The sequence below is a fragment of the Bombus impatiens genome, unplaced genomic scaffold (assembly GCF_000188095.3).
Source record: "Bombus impatiens unplaced genomic scaffold, BIMP_2.2 scf_0225, whole genome shotgun sequence".
NCBI lineage: Eukaryota > Metazoa > Arthropoda > Insecta > Hymenoptera > Apidae > Bombus > Bombus impatiens.
In genome coordinates, this window is record NT_176644.1 from 256,319 (window position 1) to 269,415 (window position 13,097).

Consider the following 13,097-nt stretch of genomic DNA (forward strand, 5'->3'; position numbering starts at 1 on the left):
CTTTAGAATTGTAACTATTATGTTAGTAAGATAAGGCAATAATAATTTTTTTTATACAATAAATCAATACATTTGCCACATTGTTGAAATAATTTAAAATTTATCTTTGTAATTCTTAATGAATTTTCACGTATTATAATGTAATTAAAATTGTAGTGAAATGTATTTATATGGACTTTAAAATTTATATGATAAATATATTTCAAAATAATATTTCACATATATATATTTCGTATTGATATTATATGTATACGTGTGTATGCATGCGTGTATATATATATATATCGGTGCTGCCACCTGGTTTTTATTTGGTTCTTCGAAAGAAGTAACCGCAAGGCGCAATCACTGCTGCTAAGTTGAGTCATAATTAGTTTTATTTAATGCTTTGTTAAGAGTATTTATCAGTATGAAATGAAAACTTTCTTAATACTTTGCAATACTAATTTGCTTTTAGAGTACAATTATTAATATCATTCCTACGTGTAACACTTCAAAGAGTGATAAGCTTTTTAAAGTATGTATGTATTCACTACAATTATTTTGCACAAGTATACTAGTCAAAAGTAATACAAAGTATTACATAAGGTGATTAAGACACGTTAGAAGTTATACGAAAATAAAAACAGGGTATTTGTAAAATATCATACAACCAAAAACATGAGCACAAAATTTCTATTTATTGAATCAATGAATATTTTGAGTACGATACCTCAATATCATACGTTACTAGAAATATTCGTAATTCTGTGGCTTATTTGGTTTATTAGTAAGAGATATTTCAGTCGAGATAGAACATTAACTGAAGATGAAATAGAAAGGAAACTTGCGGAATGGAATCCTGAACCTCTCATAAATAATCCACAGATGAATCATATATCTTTGAATCCAAGATGCATAACATCTAGAGCTGGTAAAAGAATAGTGGTAGATGGGAAAGATTGCTTGAATTTAGGTACACACAATTACCTAGGTTTAACTGAAAATAATGAAATAGAAAAGGATGCAATAGCAGCAATAAGAAAGTATGGAGTTGGTTCTTGTGGTCCACGTGGATTTTATGGTACTGTGGATGTTCATCTTGAATTAGAAGAACGTTTAGCAGATTATACAGATACAGAAGAAGCAGTTGTATATTCATATGGATTTAGTACAATTGCATCTGCAATTGCAGCTTATTGTAAACGCAGGGATCTTATATTTGTAGATGAACAAGCAAATTTTGCTATACAGAAAGGATTAGATGCAACTAAGGCTAATATTACTTATTTTAAACATAATGATGTAAATGATCTTAGTAATTTATTGATGAAACAAGCAAAAATTGATGAACAAAATCTTAAAAAGGCAGCTAAAATCAAACGCTTTCTAATAGTTGAGGGTATTTATATGAATACTGGAAATATCTGTCCACTACCAGAATTGGTTGCACTCTGTAGGCGATATAAAATAAGGATATTTATTGATGAATCAATATCATTTGGAACCCTTGGTAAACATGGGAAAGGTATCACTGAACACTTTGATGTTCCTAAATGTGAAATTGATATGATTATGGGTAAGCAATATTATTCAATTATAATTATCAACAATAAACTACTATAGATCTTAATTTCTATTAATAATTTGTATTATATTTTATATACTTTATACTTTTTAGGTTCTCTGGATTGGGCAATGGGGTCTATTGGAGGTTTCTGTGTAGGCACATCATTTATTATTGAACACCAACGCTTATCTGGTCTTGGATATTGTTTTTCTGCATCTTTACCACCTCTTTTAACAACTGCTGCTATTACTTCTTTAAATATTATGAAAAATAATCCACAGCTATTTAGATCATTAAGAGATAATTGCATAGCCATAAATGAGGGACTGCAAAAAATTCATTGCCTGGAATGTTCAAGTTTCCCAGAATCCCCAGTAAAACATGTATATTTAAAGAATAAGAAAGACCGCGCTACAGAAGAAAAATTGCTTTCTAAAATCTCTGATAAATGTATTGAAAATAATTTAGCAGTCATAACTCCTGCCTATTTAGAAGCAGAGAAAAATATACCTAGGCCTAGTCTTAGGCTTTGTGTTTCTACACTTCTCAACAAAAGTGACATTGATTTTGCAGTGAATGTATTGAAAAACTGCGCTGAAGAAATACTATCAGTATAATTGAAAGTAAAAGAAAAAATTTTAAACCAGTGTTTTAAAATTAATATATGTTTTACACATGAATTATTTTTCTCTATCAATATATGATTGATTATATATTAATTGATTATATATAGCAAAGTATTCTCCTTTCTGAAAAATGTGACGTTACTTTTTATATAATATTGTGCCATTTTCATATTGTGATGAATATATCATATTATAAAGATTAATTTAAAACTGATTTTGAATTAAATATAGATTATATTATGTGTAATTTCAAATGAATAAATAAATATAAAGCAATGTAAGATTTTTATCATTCATTTTATGCTATACCAATGCATATTATAGTAGTACTTACTGAATAATTATACTTATGAATAACATTAATGTTTAGACTAAGTTAATAGCTTGCATTTCAAATTTAATTTGTAATGAATTATTTCTTAAATATAATTTTGCATATACAGGATGGCCCCACTAAATATCTCTCCCATTTGTTGTCATCAGTAGCAGACAAAAGATTAAGACGAAATGGAAAAAATAAATAATTGATTTACTTTCCATAAAAAATATAAATACAGTGTTCTACTTTTGGTATTAACTAATTAGACATTTGTTTATACACTTACAAAAAATTTCATTTTGATATTTTGCTCAGTAGCTAAGTTATAAAAAAGAAACGAAATCTGTATAATATTTTGTCGGTCAAAAGTTTGACTACACAAAAAATATTAATTTTTAAATTCAATATTTTGTCCAATATCCGTTATTTCTTATCACTTTTTCTTGGCATAAAATATATTAATTAATTTTTTACATTGATCTACCGTAATATTACTCCAAGTTGTTTCAATTGTAAAGTTCATTTAAATTTTTCGATTTATAACCTTGTACTGTCTTTTTTATGATGCTCCACAAATTCTCGATTGGATTTTTGAGCTTTAACAAATGCAAGTCGTCTTTTTCGATTCCTAGAACTTAGCAGTGGTTTCTTTTGGGGTTTTCGTTCTCTTAAGTTAGTCTTCTAATCTTCTCCTAACAGTTCTAGCACTAATTTGTGTATCGTTTTTGTAGTTTATCTCTGCAGCAATATTATTTGCACTACGAAAACGATCCTTTTCGCTCAATCGATGAATACGGCGATCCATTTTCGGCGTTGTTTTCCGTGGTCTTCCGTTTTTCAGTTAATCGCAATACATGCCTGCCTTTAAAAATTTATACCAAGCTTGCTTACAAGCCGTTTCTGACCTGTTCACTAGGAAATAGCTTCTCTTTTATGGTCATCTTTTTATGAGACTTCAAGGTCGATATTTTTTTAAATAGTACCATATATTTATCTTTCAATACCTTTGTAGGCCATGAAAAACAAATTCAACGGCATTAATGGTAATAACCATACTGTTCCCGTAATTTAATTTCGAGATATCGTTTACTTTTAACTATTCAACTTACGTATTATAAAAACAGCGTATTTAAAAATTTATTATTTCTATGTAACTTTATTTCTTTATGTGCATTTAGACATTTTTTAAATATTCGCGCTAAGATAATGATTTACCTGAGGCGCGTATCCGGTAAATCTTTGTGTCATGGAGAAGGAAGAACTTCCTCTTTCTTCCACATTGCACCCGCTAATTTTTGCTGAGGTAAGAAAATTTATTCCACATTATTTTTGTGATAAAATAATAGCTTACTTACTTTGCGTTTATAAAAATCATTTTATAACATTATTTAAATCATGTTACATTAATAAAATGCAGAAAGTATAAGATATTCTTGAATATTCAAGTGAAAATAAACAATATGTATATGCCATGTGGTCACATAACCTTAATTTTAGTAATCCCTAAATATTTTCGTATTTATAATTTATATGTTTAAAAGTATTGATTATTTACACATATAAAACTATCATATATGCTTATAATGGAAGTACATGTATAAATTTTATTGTCTACATATACTTATATGTGTGATGAATTATGTATGTTTTTATACAATATTTGTTTTTCATAAATATTTTATATGATGATAAAATGAAACGTCTGATAATTCGAGAACCATACAGACGCTAGAAATAGTAGAACCCATCTGTGTGCGAATTACAAGATTATACATTACACATACGTGTAGTCTGATTTTAATTTTTGTGAAATGCCGTACAATATTAATAGTAAATTATATATAAATAAGCCTTTTTATTTTTAGTCCTTAAACGTTTTATCCCTATACACACTTCAAGATGGGTAGGGAGGACAAGGCAACATGGAAATCCAATTACTTTACAAAACTTGTTGTGAGTATTTCAAATATTTTATCGCGAAATCGTCACTAAAATATTTAATTCATATCTACATTATACATATATATTTTTTATACAGCAACTATTGGATGATTACCCAAAATGTTTCATTGTGGGTGCTGACAATGTCGGCTCTAAACAAATGCAACAAATCCGTATGTCCCTTCGTGGGAATGCTGTTGTATTAATGGGAAAGAACACAATGATGAGGAAAGCTATTCGTGGTCATATTGAACGCAATGCTGCCCTTGAAAAACTTCTTCCACATATTCGTGGAAATGTTGGTTTTGTTTTTACCCGTGGAGATTTAATCGAAGTACGGGACAAACTTTTGGAAAACAAAGTCAGAGCACCAGCTAGAGCAGGTGCTATTGCACCACTAAGTGTAATTATTCCTGCTCAAAACACTGGTCTTGGACCTGAGAAAACATCATTCTTTCAAGCCTTGAGCATTCCTACCAAAATTTCTAAGGGTACTATTGAAATTATTGTAAGCATATGATTCAATTTAAATTAATATCTTTTGTCTAAGTAAAAGGTTAATATAATGACAAGCAAAAAATTATATTTCATTATGTTTTAGAACGATGTACATATTTTAAAACCAGGTGATAAGGTGGGTGCATCTGAAGCCACTCTTTTAAATATGTTGAACATTTCTCCGTTTTCATATGGTTTACTTGTTGAACAAGTCTATGATTCGGGTACTATTTTTGCACCTGAAATTTTGGACATCAAACCAGAAGATCTAAGGGAAAAATTCATGGCTGGAGTGGCAAACTTAGCTGCAGTGTGTTTAGCTATTGGCTATCCTACAGTAGCTAGTGCTCCTCACAGTATTGCTAATGGATTCAAGAATCTGTTGGCCATTGCTGCTGTGACTGATATTGAATTTCCAGAAGCAGCTACAATTAAGGAATACATCAAAGTATGTTATATTCACATAATTTTTCAGTTTTCATCAACACATGCTGTAATAAGTTCCTAAAATATTGATGTGATGAATCATGTTTCTGAAAATCTTATGTAATTAGTGCCAGAGCTAGAAATAGTGGAACCCACTGGCACTATTAAGATTCTTGTTGAAAAATGCATAAAATGCAGTCTGATAACATATACTATGTATAGCTTACATGTAATTACTAAAACCTATCTAACATTATCTAACGTTTTTATAGGACCCAAGTAAATTTGCTGCCGCAGTTTCTGTTGCTGCACCAGCTACGGCTGCTGCAGAAGCACCAGTCGCGGAAAAGAAAGAAGAAAAGAAAGAGGAATCTGAGTCAGAAGACGAAGATATGGGATTCGGTTTGTTCGACTAAAATACGAATGTACATACATATATATGTATTACATGATTAATGATGTGATTATTTTAATAATCCGAACCTTCAACACATACAACACTGAAATAAAAAATGATTCATAACATACGTTGCGTGTCAGTTTAATCAATCCTTTTACTTGTTTGTTAACTTCATTTATTTTCACAAATTTATATCAATAATAAAGGTAAATGTTACACCATTTAAGCGAGTGATATATCAAATGATAATTGGTAAAAGTAAAAATTTTAAAAATAAGGATCAAAATTTTAGTACGATAAGTATAAAGAATCTTTTGAAGATATGTTGAAGATTTTTATTTAGTCAGTAATTATTTATGGTTAAATACCTTAACTATAAGAGTCGATATTATTGGTTTGTATATAGCCAAGATTTATAAAATGATTAAAATTACATAAATTTATGTACAAATTCTTTATTTTATCATGCTAAAACATATGATAAAATCAGTATCTGTCTATCGAATTTTTCATCCATATTAATAATTAATTCTTGCGTTCCTGTGGCCTAGGTCACTCGGATAACGTAACAGTAAAAGAACTGTATATCTATCGTGATAAAATTGATCATCCCTTTAGTGGGATATCTGCCAAGACCAAAACATAGCGCTTTAAGAAAAAACGTAAAGATTAAGAACAAATGTCCTTTTGTATTCAAGTTCTTTTTTATTTATATTTACATTATACATAAATAAACAATTTTATGTAACAAATAATACTGCCTGTAATGTTTATTTACTTAAATTAGAGTATCATTTACCTATAATTTACAAATTTATTGTTTCATTTTGCTTTATTTAAAGTAGACCGCATTTCTATTTAAGAAAAAAGTTACATGATATAACTGATAAGATATAAAATATGTAGCGGACTATAGTCTATAAGCGCGACTATAGAGAATCTGCATTAATAAGTTCTTAACAGTACATACATATGAACCACGATTGACCCGGCTACCGGAATCCGCGTTCTGTATTGCAAGGGGTTAATCTGTTTAATTACACACGTGAGTCATCTGGACTGGCCAGAGAAATGTTATATTATGATTATCTTTCAAGGAAAGAATGGTATATTGCTATCTAAAGAAAACAATTATTACTATACAATTACCTAAGTTTTATCAATTGAAACATGAATTGACAATATTTTAAGCCGATATCTCCAAGTGTTTCTAGTCGGAACGTTGTGGTAGGAGGATATGATTACCTTGTAGTTATATATCATTGAAGTGACGGGATACTCATAAAAGACTGTAGTTAGTCTACAAAGCAGTATTATACTTTATTTCATTGTAGGATTTGTGGCGGTTTCTCCGTGCGTGAACGTGAAATTAAGATTGTACCTCGATATAACTCGGCAGAAATCGGGTTAAGTCGATCTTGCGCGAAATTCTATTTCAAGTGTCAAATTAAAAAAAGAAGCTTATATTAATTGTCCTGTATAATAATGGGATTACTATCCGAAGGAAGCCCTTTAACCTGGGAAGAAACGAAAAATCTTGCTGACCATGTTCGGAAACATGGAATTATTCAATTCATTAACCTATACAAGAGACTCAGGGATCGACAGGGTGATATACTCAAATGGGGCGATGAGGTAATATTTATTTTTTACATTTTCGTTATGTGACATTTATCAACACTTATCGTAATGTCATGCAATAATATTATTGCATATATATGCTAAGTTATTAGGAAGCACGTTATCTTCTTTTCGTGTAATTTTCATACGGAATAATAGAAATACAAATCACGCAATATCTTCTATTATTAACTTATGTTAATTTTTAAGGAATAATTTTAATTTTATTGATAAATATTATTTCTATTATATTATTTTTAATTTAATATAATGATGTAGTTATCATATCCCATGTGCAATTGTAAAAATATAATTTTGATAAAAAATTAAATTTAGACCTTAATTCATTATCTATTTGTTATCTGTATATTACTTTTATTTGTTTGAACTTTTATAACATTTTTACGACATTAATGTTTGTAGAGGCAATGAATGAATATTTCCAGCAATTATAGATATTAAACTACTGTAAGGAATGACCTTGAGTTTTCTCCTACTACAATTCAGTCTTAGATACATGATTCAACATTTTTTACTCTATTTTATTGATATATCGCCCACTTATAAAAAATTGACATATTTCTTAAATCTACTCTTATCATTGTTACTTCCATATTTAAATTATTAATATTTTTAATGTGATTTCTAAATAGGTTGAATATATGCTTATTAAATTTGATGATAAAGCAAAAACTGCAAAGCTTAGTTTAAGAGCTGCAGAAATATTAAAAATATTAAATGAAAAAGAATATAATGATCCAGAGTAAGTATCTTATTCTTTATTTTTTAAAAAGAATTTCAATCGATGTAAATTACAAATATTACTGAAATATATCTTAAGTTAGCTGTTTAAATATATAACAATATATTTTAATAATAATTATATTTTTTTTAATAATGATAAAATAATCTAAAATATTTAAATAATTTGTTTCACAGCAATATTAAATCATTATGGAGACCTGAATATGGTGCTTATATGTTAGAAGGCACACCAGGGAAACCATATGGTGGCTTATTAGTTCATTTTAATGTCGTTGAAGCTAACATGAGATATAGAAGGCAAGAAGCTTCAAAATTACTTGAACCCAATGAAGTTTTAATGTCTTTAACTAATTTTCCTAGGTATGTAAGTTAGTATTTTTATCAAAATTTATTATATTTGATATGTATGAAATACATTGTTAGCTTAAATATTCTCTTACAGAACAGGAGCATATGATTTCACAGATCCTCCAACACATCCAACTCCAAATTCAGGGGCATCAAAAAGTTTATTTTTTCCAGATGAAGCTATATATCCAGGTCATCCGCGATTTAAGACATTAACGAGAAATATAAGACTACGACGTGGAGAAAAAGTTGCTATAAACATTCCTAGTGTGTACTTATTGTATTTAATAGTTGTACATGTGTATCTTTTTATGAACATAAAAATTCAGTTAGAACTTGACATGAAGTGTTTCTTTGCAGTTTATAAAGATAAAAATGTTTCAAGTCCTTTTAAAGAGGATTTTAGTCCCTTTATTGAAGATGAATCAAGTTGTGCAGCAAGAGAAGATCATATTTACATGGATGCCATGGGTTTTGGAATGGGTTGTTGCTGTCTACAACTTACTTTTCAGGCTTGTAACATAGAGGAAGCAAGGACATTATACGACCAATTAACGCCTTTATGTCCAATAATGGTCAGTAACATGTAAAAATATAATTGTGTTTTCATAAGTTTTGAAGGCATGAAGTTAGCATATTCTTTCATGCATACTCTACAGAACATTTATTTAACATTCGACAGTTGGCTCTAACTGCTGCTAGTCCATTTTATCGAGGATATATAAGCGACGTTGATTGCCGGTGGAATGTGATATCTTGCTCTGTAGACTGCAGAACACAAGAAGAACGCGGCTTAAAGCCTTTGGAAGAAAACAAATTCAGAATTAGTAAATCTAGATATGATTCTATTGATTCATATCTTAGTGAACAAGGAGAAAAATATAACGATGTTCCCTTGACATATGATGATGAAGTATATAAACAACTATTAGATAATGGAATTGATAAATTACTTGCACAGCATATAGCTCACTTATTTATCAGAGATACTGTATCTTTATTTTCTGAAAAAGTCCATCAAAATGATTTGGAGGATACTGATCACTTTGAAGTAATTATCATTATTATTATCAATTGAGTTTATCTATAAAAATTTAGCTTTGTATACAAACACAAAATATAAAATTTCAGAACATACAATCAACTAATTGGCAAACTATGCGATTCAAGCCACCACCACCAAATTCACCTATAGGATGGCGTGTTGAATTTCGTCCATGCGAAGTTCAAATTACGGATTTTGAAAATGCTGCAATAGTTTGTTTTATTGTCCTTCTTACAAGAGTTATTTTAAGTTATAAATTAAACCTTTTGATACCAATTAGTAAAGTTGATAAAAATATGGCTCGGGCACAAAGGAGAAATGCAGTTACAGCAGAAAAATTTTGGTTCCGTCGAGATATTACATCAGACGCAAAAAAGCAAGATGATGGACAACCAGAGTATACAGAATTTACTGTTAACGAAATTATTAATGGAAAGGTATTAATACTTTGTTCATGAATGAAATCAATTAATAGATCTCAAAAATATCCTATAATATATTATTTGTATCAGGATGGTATTTTTCCGGGTTTAATACCGTTAGTAAATTCGTACTTAGCTAGTATGGATGTAGATGCGGATACACATTGTACTGTACAAGCATATATAAAATTCATACAAAAAAGAGCTTCTGGAGAATTATTAACGACTGCTGCATGGTTAAGGAAGGAAGTTGTTTCACACCCAGAGTACAAGTACGTATGTCATTTAGTATATATGTGTGTATGTGTCTGTGTAAAATGTATGAAAATTTTTATTATATTTCTAACCCTATATTACATTATCTAGAAACGATTCTGTAATAACACAACGCATCAACTATGACTTATTAAAAAAAGTACAAAAGATTATATCTAATGAAATATCGTGTCCAGAATTACTCGGAACGTGTATGCTATCAAAAACTAATGAAACTATACCTGCAGCAGTTGCAAAAGCGGAAAAGGTTCCCATGTGAATTATTGTTGTTAATGGCAATGGATTAAATATGCTTAAATAGATATATATATTATATTGTATATTATATTATATATATATTATATATATATATATATAATATAGATACACAATGACTTAAATAGATAATGATTAATATAGATTTAATTTTCATTTATTTTAGTGCACTTCAGATCTTTTTGTACATATTTAACATTTAAAATATTGTGTGTTCACGTCCAATGATTTCATGGTTTCTAAAAACGGTAACATTCCATAAAATGATATTATACCCAGTACATTAAAAAAATATATACTTTTGTAAAAAGCAACAGTTTACATTGCAATAGAAGTTTAATTAGAGGACAAATTTTAACATAAACATACAATATAAATTATGATGTTGATATGCTTAAACATAAATAACAACTACTAAATTACAATGAAACATGTCCTACATACATCAATTTTAGGAAATAAACAAACAGCAATCGTTTTCTTCGAGGTCAAATGTACTTCATAATATAGAAAAAAACACATTTTTTTTAAATTTATAACGAAAAACTTTTGGGATCTACATCGTCTATGATGCTATTGTTGTTTTATGTTATAATACTATATTGTTTATTTAATGATAAATATCATGTAGTTCTTCCCAAAAGTCGAATTTTATTATTTTATTGTGAACAATACTTAACAAAATTTAATAGTATTAACATTTGTATTTAAAAAAATATGTTTATAAATTTTTACTTATTTTATATTCTTATTTTTATTTTCCTGAACTTGTCCTATAAGAGATATAAGTATTCCATAACAAAGCTATAGATTGTACTACTAAAACCTGATGATGTAAAGGTACAAAATAAAAGTTAAATAGTTGTACCATAGGCCAAATCTAAAACAAATTTTTCATTCACAAATCTTTCCACATAATTTATTTTTAAATATTTTTAGATATATATTGTCTTAATATGTTACCTTGTAATTACTTTTTAAAATATCTGGGTACTCATTATACAATTTTTTTTTTAATTGTTCTAAGTCATTTCCTTGTAGAATACCAATTGTTGATAGTAAAACTATTAAAAATGCAGGTGCAAAAAATAATTGATCACAAGACACCTTCTTTAATACTACAATTCCTCCCTTTGAGCCAATATATTTATCTAATATTCCATACCAAGTTCGTGTGACAGGACCCTGCCATATAAATTTAATGGAATTTATTTTATAAAAGCTTATGCAACAAATGTATAATTTATTCAATTTAATCAATTACTTTATAGATTTTATTATTATTTTACAATCATATGCATTATTAAGCTTTAGTAAATCAATATCATACATGTTATAAATAAAAATCAAACATTTTTGCAGTTTTACATCAAATTTACTTACAGTAAGGAAAAGTCCTATGCATCCAAACTGAGCTGTTCTTATAAAATCTAAATCTTTAATTTTTCTTCGCTCAACTAGATTTTGTGCAATCTGATCTCCAAGTGCCATTAACGTACCTATTCGTTTAAAAATGTAAATAACTATTAATATATGTATAATAATAAAAGAATTTTTGATATTTTAAAAATGCTGTATATGTATGTTTTTTACCCGCTTGTACCGCTTGAGTGAGTAACGGATATCTTGTTAAGAACCTTTGGTATATTTTGACAACACCCAACATGTTCATAGGATGTGTCATTATCACATTAAAAGTTATTAAAATTTTGTTGGTTACTTTTTAACTTCATGCATATTACGTATCTTTAATCTGATATTACGTACACACAATGTATATGGTTGTCATATTATGAAACTATTTTATTGAAAATACATTTGATTAGTACATTTAATTCACGTTATATGAGATTTAATAAATACACGACATGTAATAATATGTAACAATGTGAAACACGTGGATTATTAAATTTACAATTTACAGTAGTATAGTAGATTTTATTTAATCCATAGAATCATAGTACACATAACGCATGTATGATAACACACAACATACATATATGTATTTATTTTATGTTACAAGAAAAGAAATTCCTCCTAGTTTTTGTCATCAATTATAAAACTGCATTATAAAAAGTAAATAATGTTTTAATATACTTATAGATACTTTATTTTAAAAATATATGTACATGTGCATATGTACTATATTTTACCAGGTATTTGTTTGGTATTCTGTTACCAAAGACGTGATCGTGTTGTGCAGCCGTTTAAGAACTTGGGGAATTTCAGGCTGAATTGTTGTTACCCATATAGTACCGCTGACCAGGGTTACCATTGCCAAGTAAAATCCCTCACCAACGATAACATGAGATCATATTACTATCACTCTACAACTTGCTCGTATCACATGAAATAAATTTTTTCTTACATCTTTCCGCATTACGTCCGCGATTTGTTCCCTTATTTCTCTACGGTATGAGTAATGACGTCATTAATCCATTAACTATACTATTGGGTTGGCAACTAAGTGAATCCGGATTTTGTCAATAGGTGGTCTTAGCATATTCTTTTGTTTTGTCAACGTGTTCAAAGCATCTAAGCTATATTGTTTTCTTGTTGTTGGACTTCCACCTTTAATTTAGTAAAAAAATTGTATCGATTAGTTATTTA

General features: G+C 28.5%; 4 protein-coding genes across 8 annotated transcripts; 3 read left to right on the top strand and 1 right to left on the bottom strand.

The window, feature by feature from the left end:
* Positions 1 to 305: 305 nt before the first annotated feature.
* LOC100742141 (serine palmitoyltransferase 1) lies at positions 306 to 2,263 on the top strand. Its single transcript, XM_003488296.4, has 2 exons — positions 306 to 1,555; positions 1,658 to 2,263. The coding sequence occupies exons 1-2, from the start codon at positions 658 to 660 to the stop codon at positions 2,161 to 2,163; spliced, it is 1,404 nt and encodes a 467-aa protein (XP_003488344.1). The 5' UTR covers positions 306 to 657; the 3' UTR covers positions 2,164 to 2,263.
* Positions 2,264 to 3,666: 1,403 nt separating this feature from the next.
* On the top strand, positions 3,667 to 5,883 carry LOC100743185 (60S acidic ribosomal protein P0). Its single transcript, XM_003488305.4, has 5 exons — positions 3,667 to 3,794; positions 4,357 to 4,444; positions 4,530 to 4,940; positions 5,034 to 5,378; positions 5,629 to 5,883. The coding sequence occupies exons 2-5, from the start codon at positions 4,391 to 4,393 to the stop codon at positions 5,770 to 5,772; spliced, it is 954 nt and encodes a 317-aa protein (XP_003488353.1). The 5' UTR covers positions 3,667 to 3,794; positions 4,357 to 4,390; the 3' UTR covers positions 5,773 to 5,883.
* A 900-nt stretch (positions 5,884 to 6,783) lies between these two features.
* LOC100744532 (glutamate--cysteine ligase catalytic subunit) lies at positions 6,784 to 10,980 on the top strand. Of its 3 annotated transcripts, none has more exons than XM_033319991.1 (10): positions 6,784 to 6,801; positions 7,091 to 7,391; positions 8,030 to 8,139; positions 8,316 to 8,501; positions 8,584 to 8,756; positions 8,850 to 9,064; positions 9,172 to 9,540; positions 9,621 to 9,971; positions 10,047 to 10,228; positions 10,323 to 10,491. In XM_033319991.1, the coding sequence occupies exons 2-10, from the start codon at positions 7,242 to 7,244 to the stop codon at positions 10,489 to 10,491; spliced, it is 1,905 nt and encodes a 634-aa protein (XP_033175882.1). In that variant the 5' UTR covers positions 6,784 to 6,801; positions 7,091 to 7,241. The 3 variants fall into 3 exon arrangements, with proteins under 3 accessions (XP_033175882.1, XP_024222402.1, XP_024222403.1); XM_024366634.2 differs by lacking the exon at positions 6,784 to 6,801 and adding an exon at positions 6,809 to 6,983; XM_024366635.2 differs by lacking the exon at positions 6,784 to 6,801 and having other exon boundaries at positions 7,242 to 7,391; positions 10,323 to 10,980.
* Positions 10,629 to 12,882, bottom strand: LOC100745530 (protein Mpv17). 3 transcript variants are annotated; one of them, XM_024366636.2, is made up of 5 exons: positions 12,641 to 12,882; positions 12,081 to 12,549; positions 11,871 to 11,986; positions 11,451 to 11,672; positions 10,629 to 11,367 (listed from the first exon to the last, which is right to left on the bottom strand). In XM_024366636.2, the coding sequence occupies exons 2-5, from the start codon at positions 12,169 to 12,171 to the stop codon at positions 11,242 to 11,244; spliced, it is 555 nt and encodes a 184-aa protein (XP_024222404.1). In that variant the 5' UTR covers positions 12,172 to 12,549; positions 12,641 to 12,882; the 3' UTR covers positions 10,629 to 11,241. The 3 variants fall into 3 exon arrangements, with proteins under 3 accessions (XP_024222404.1, XP_012239342.1, XP_003488373.1); XM_012383919.3 differs by having other exon boundaries at positions 12,081 to 12,285; positions 12,403 to 12,881; XM_003488325.4 differs by having other exon boundaries at positions 12,081 to 12,882.
* Positions 12,883 to 13,097: the final 215 nt, after the last annotated feature.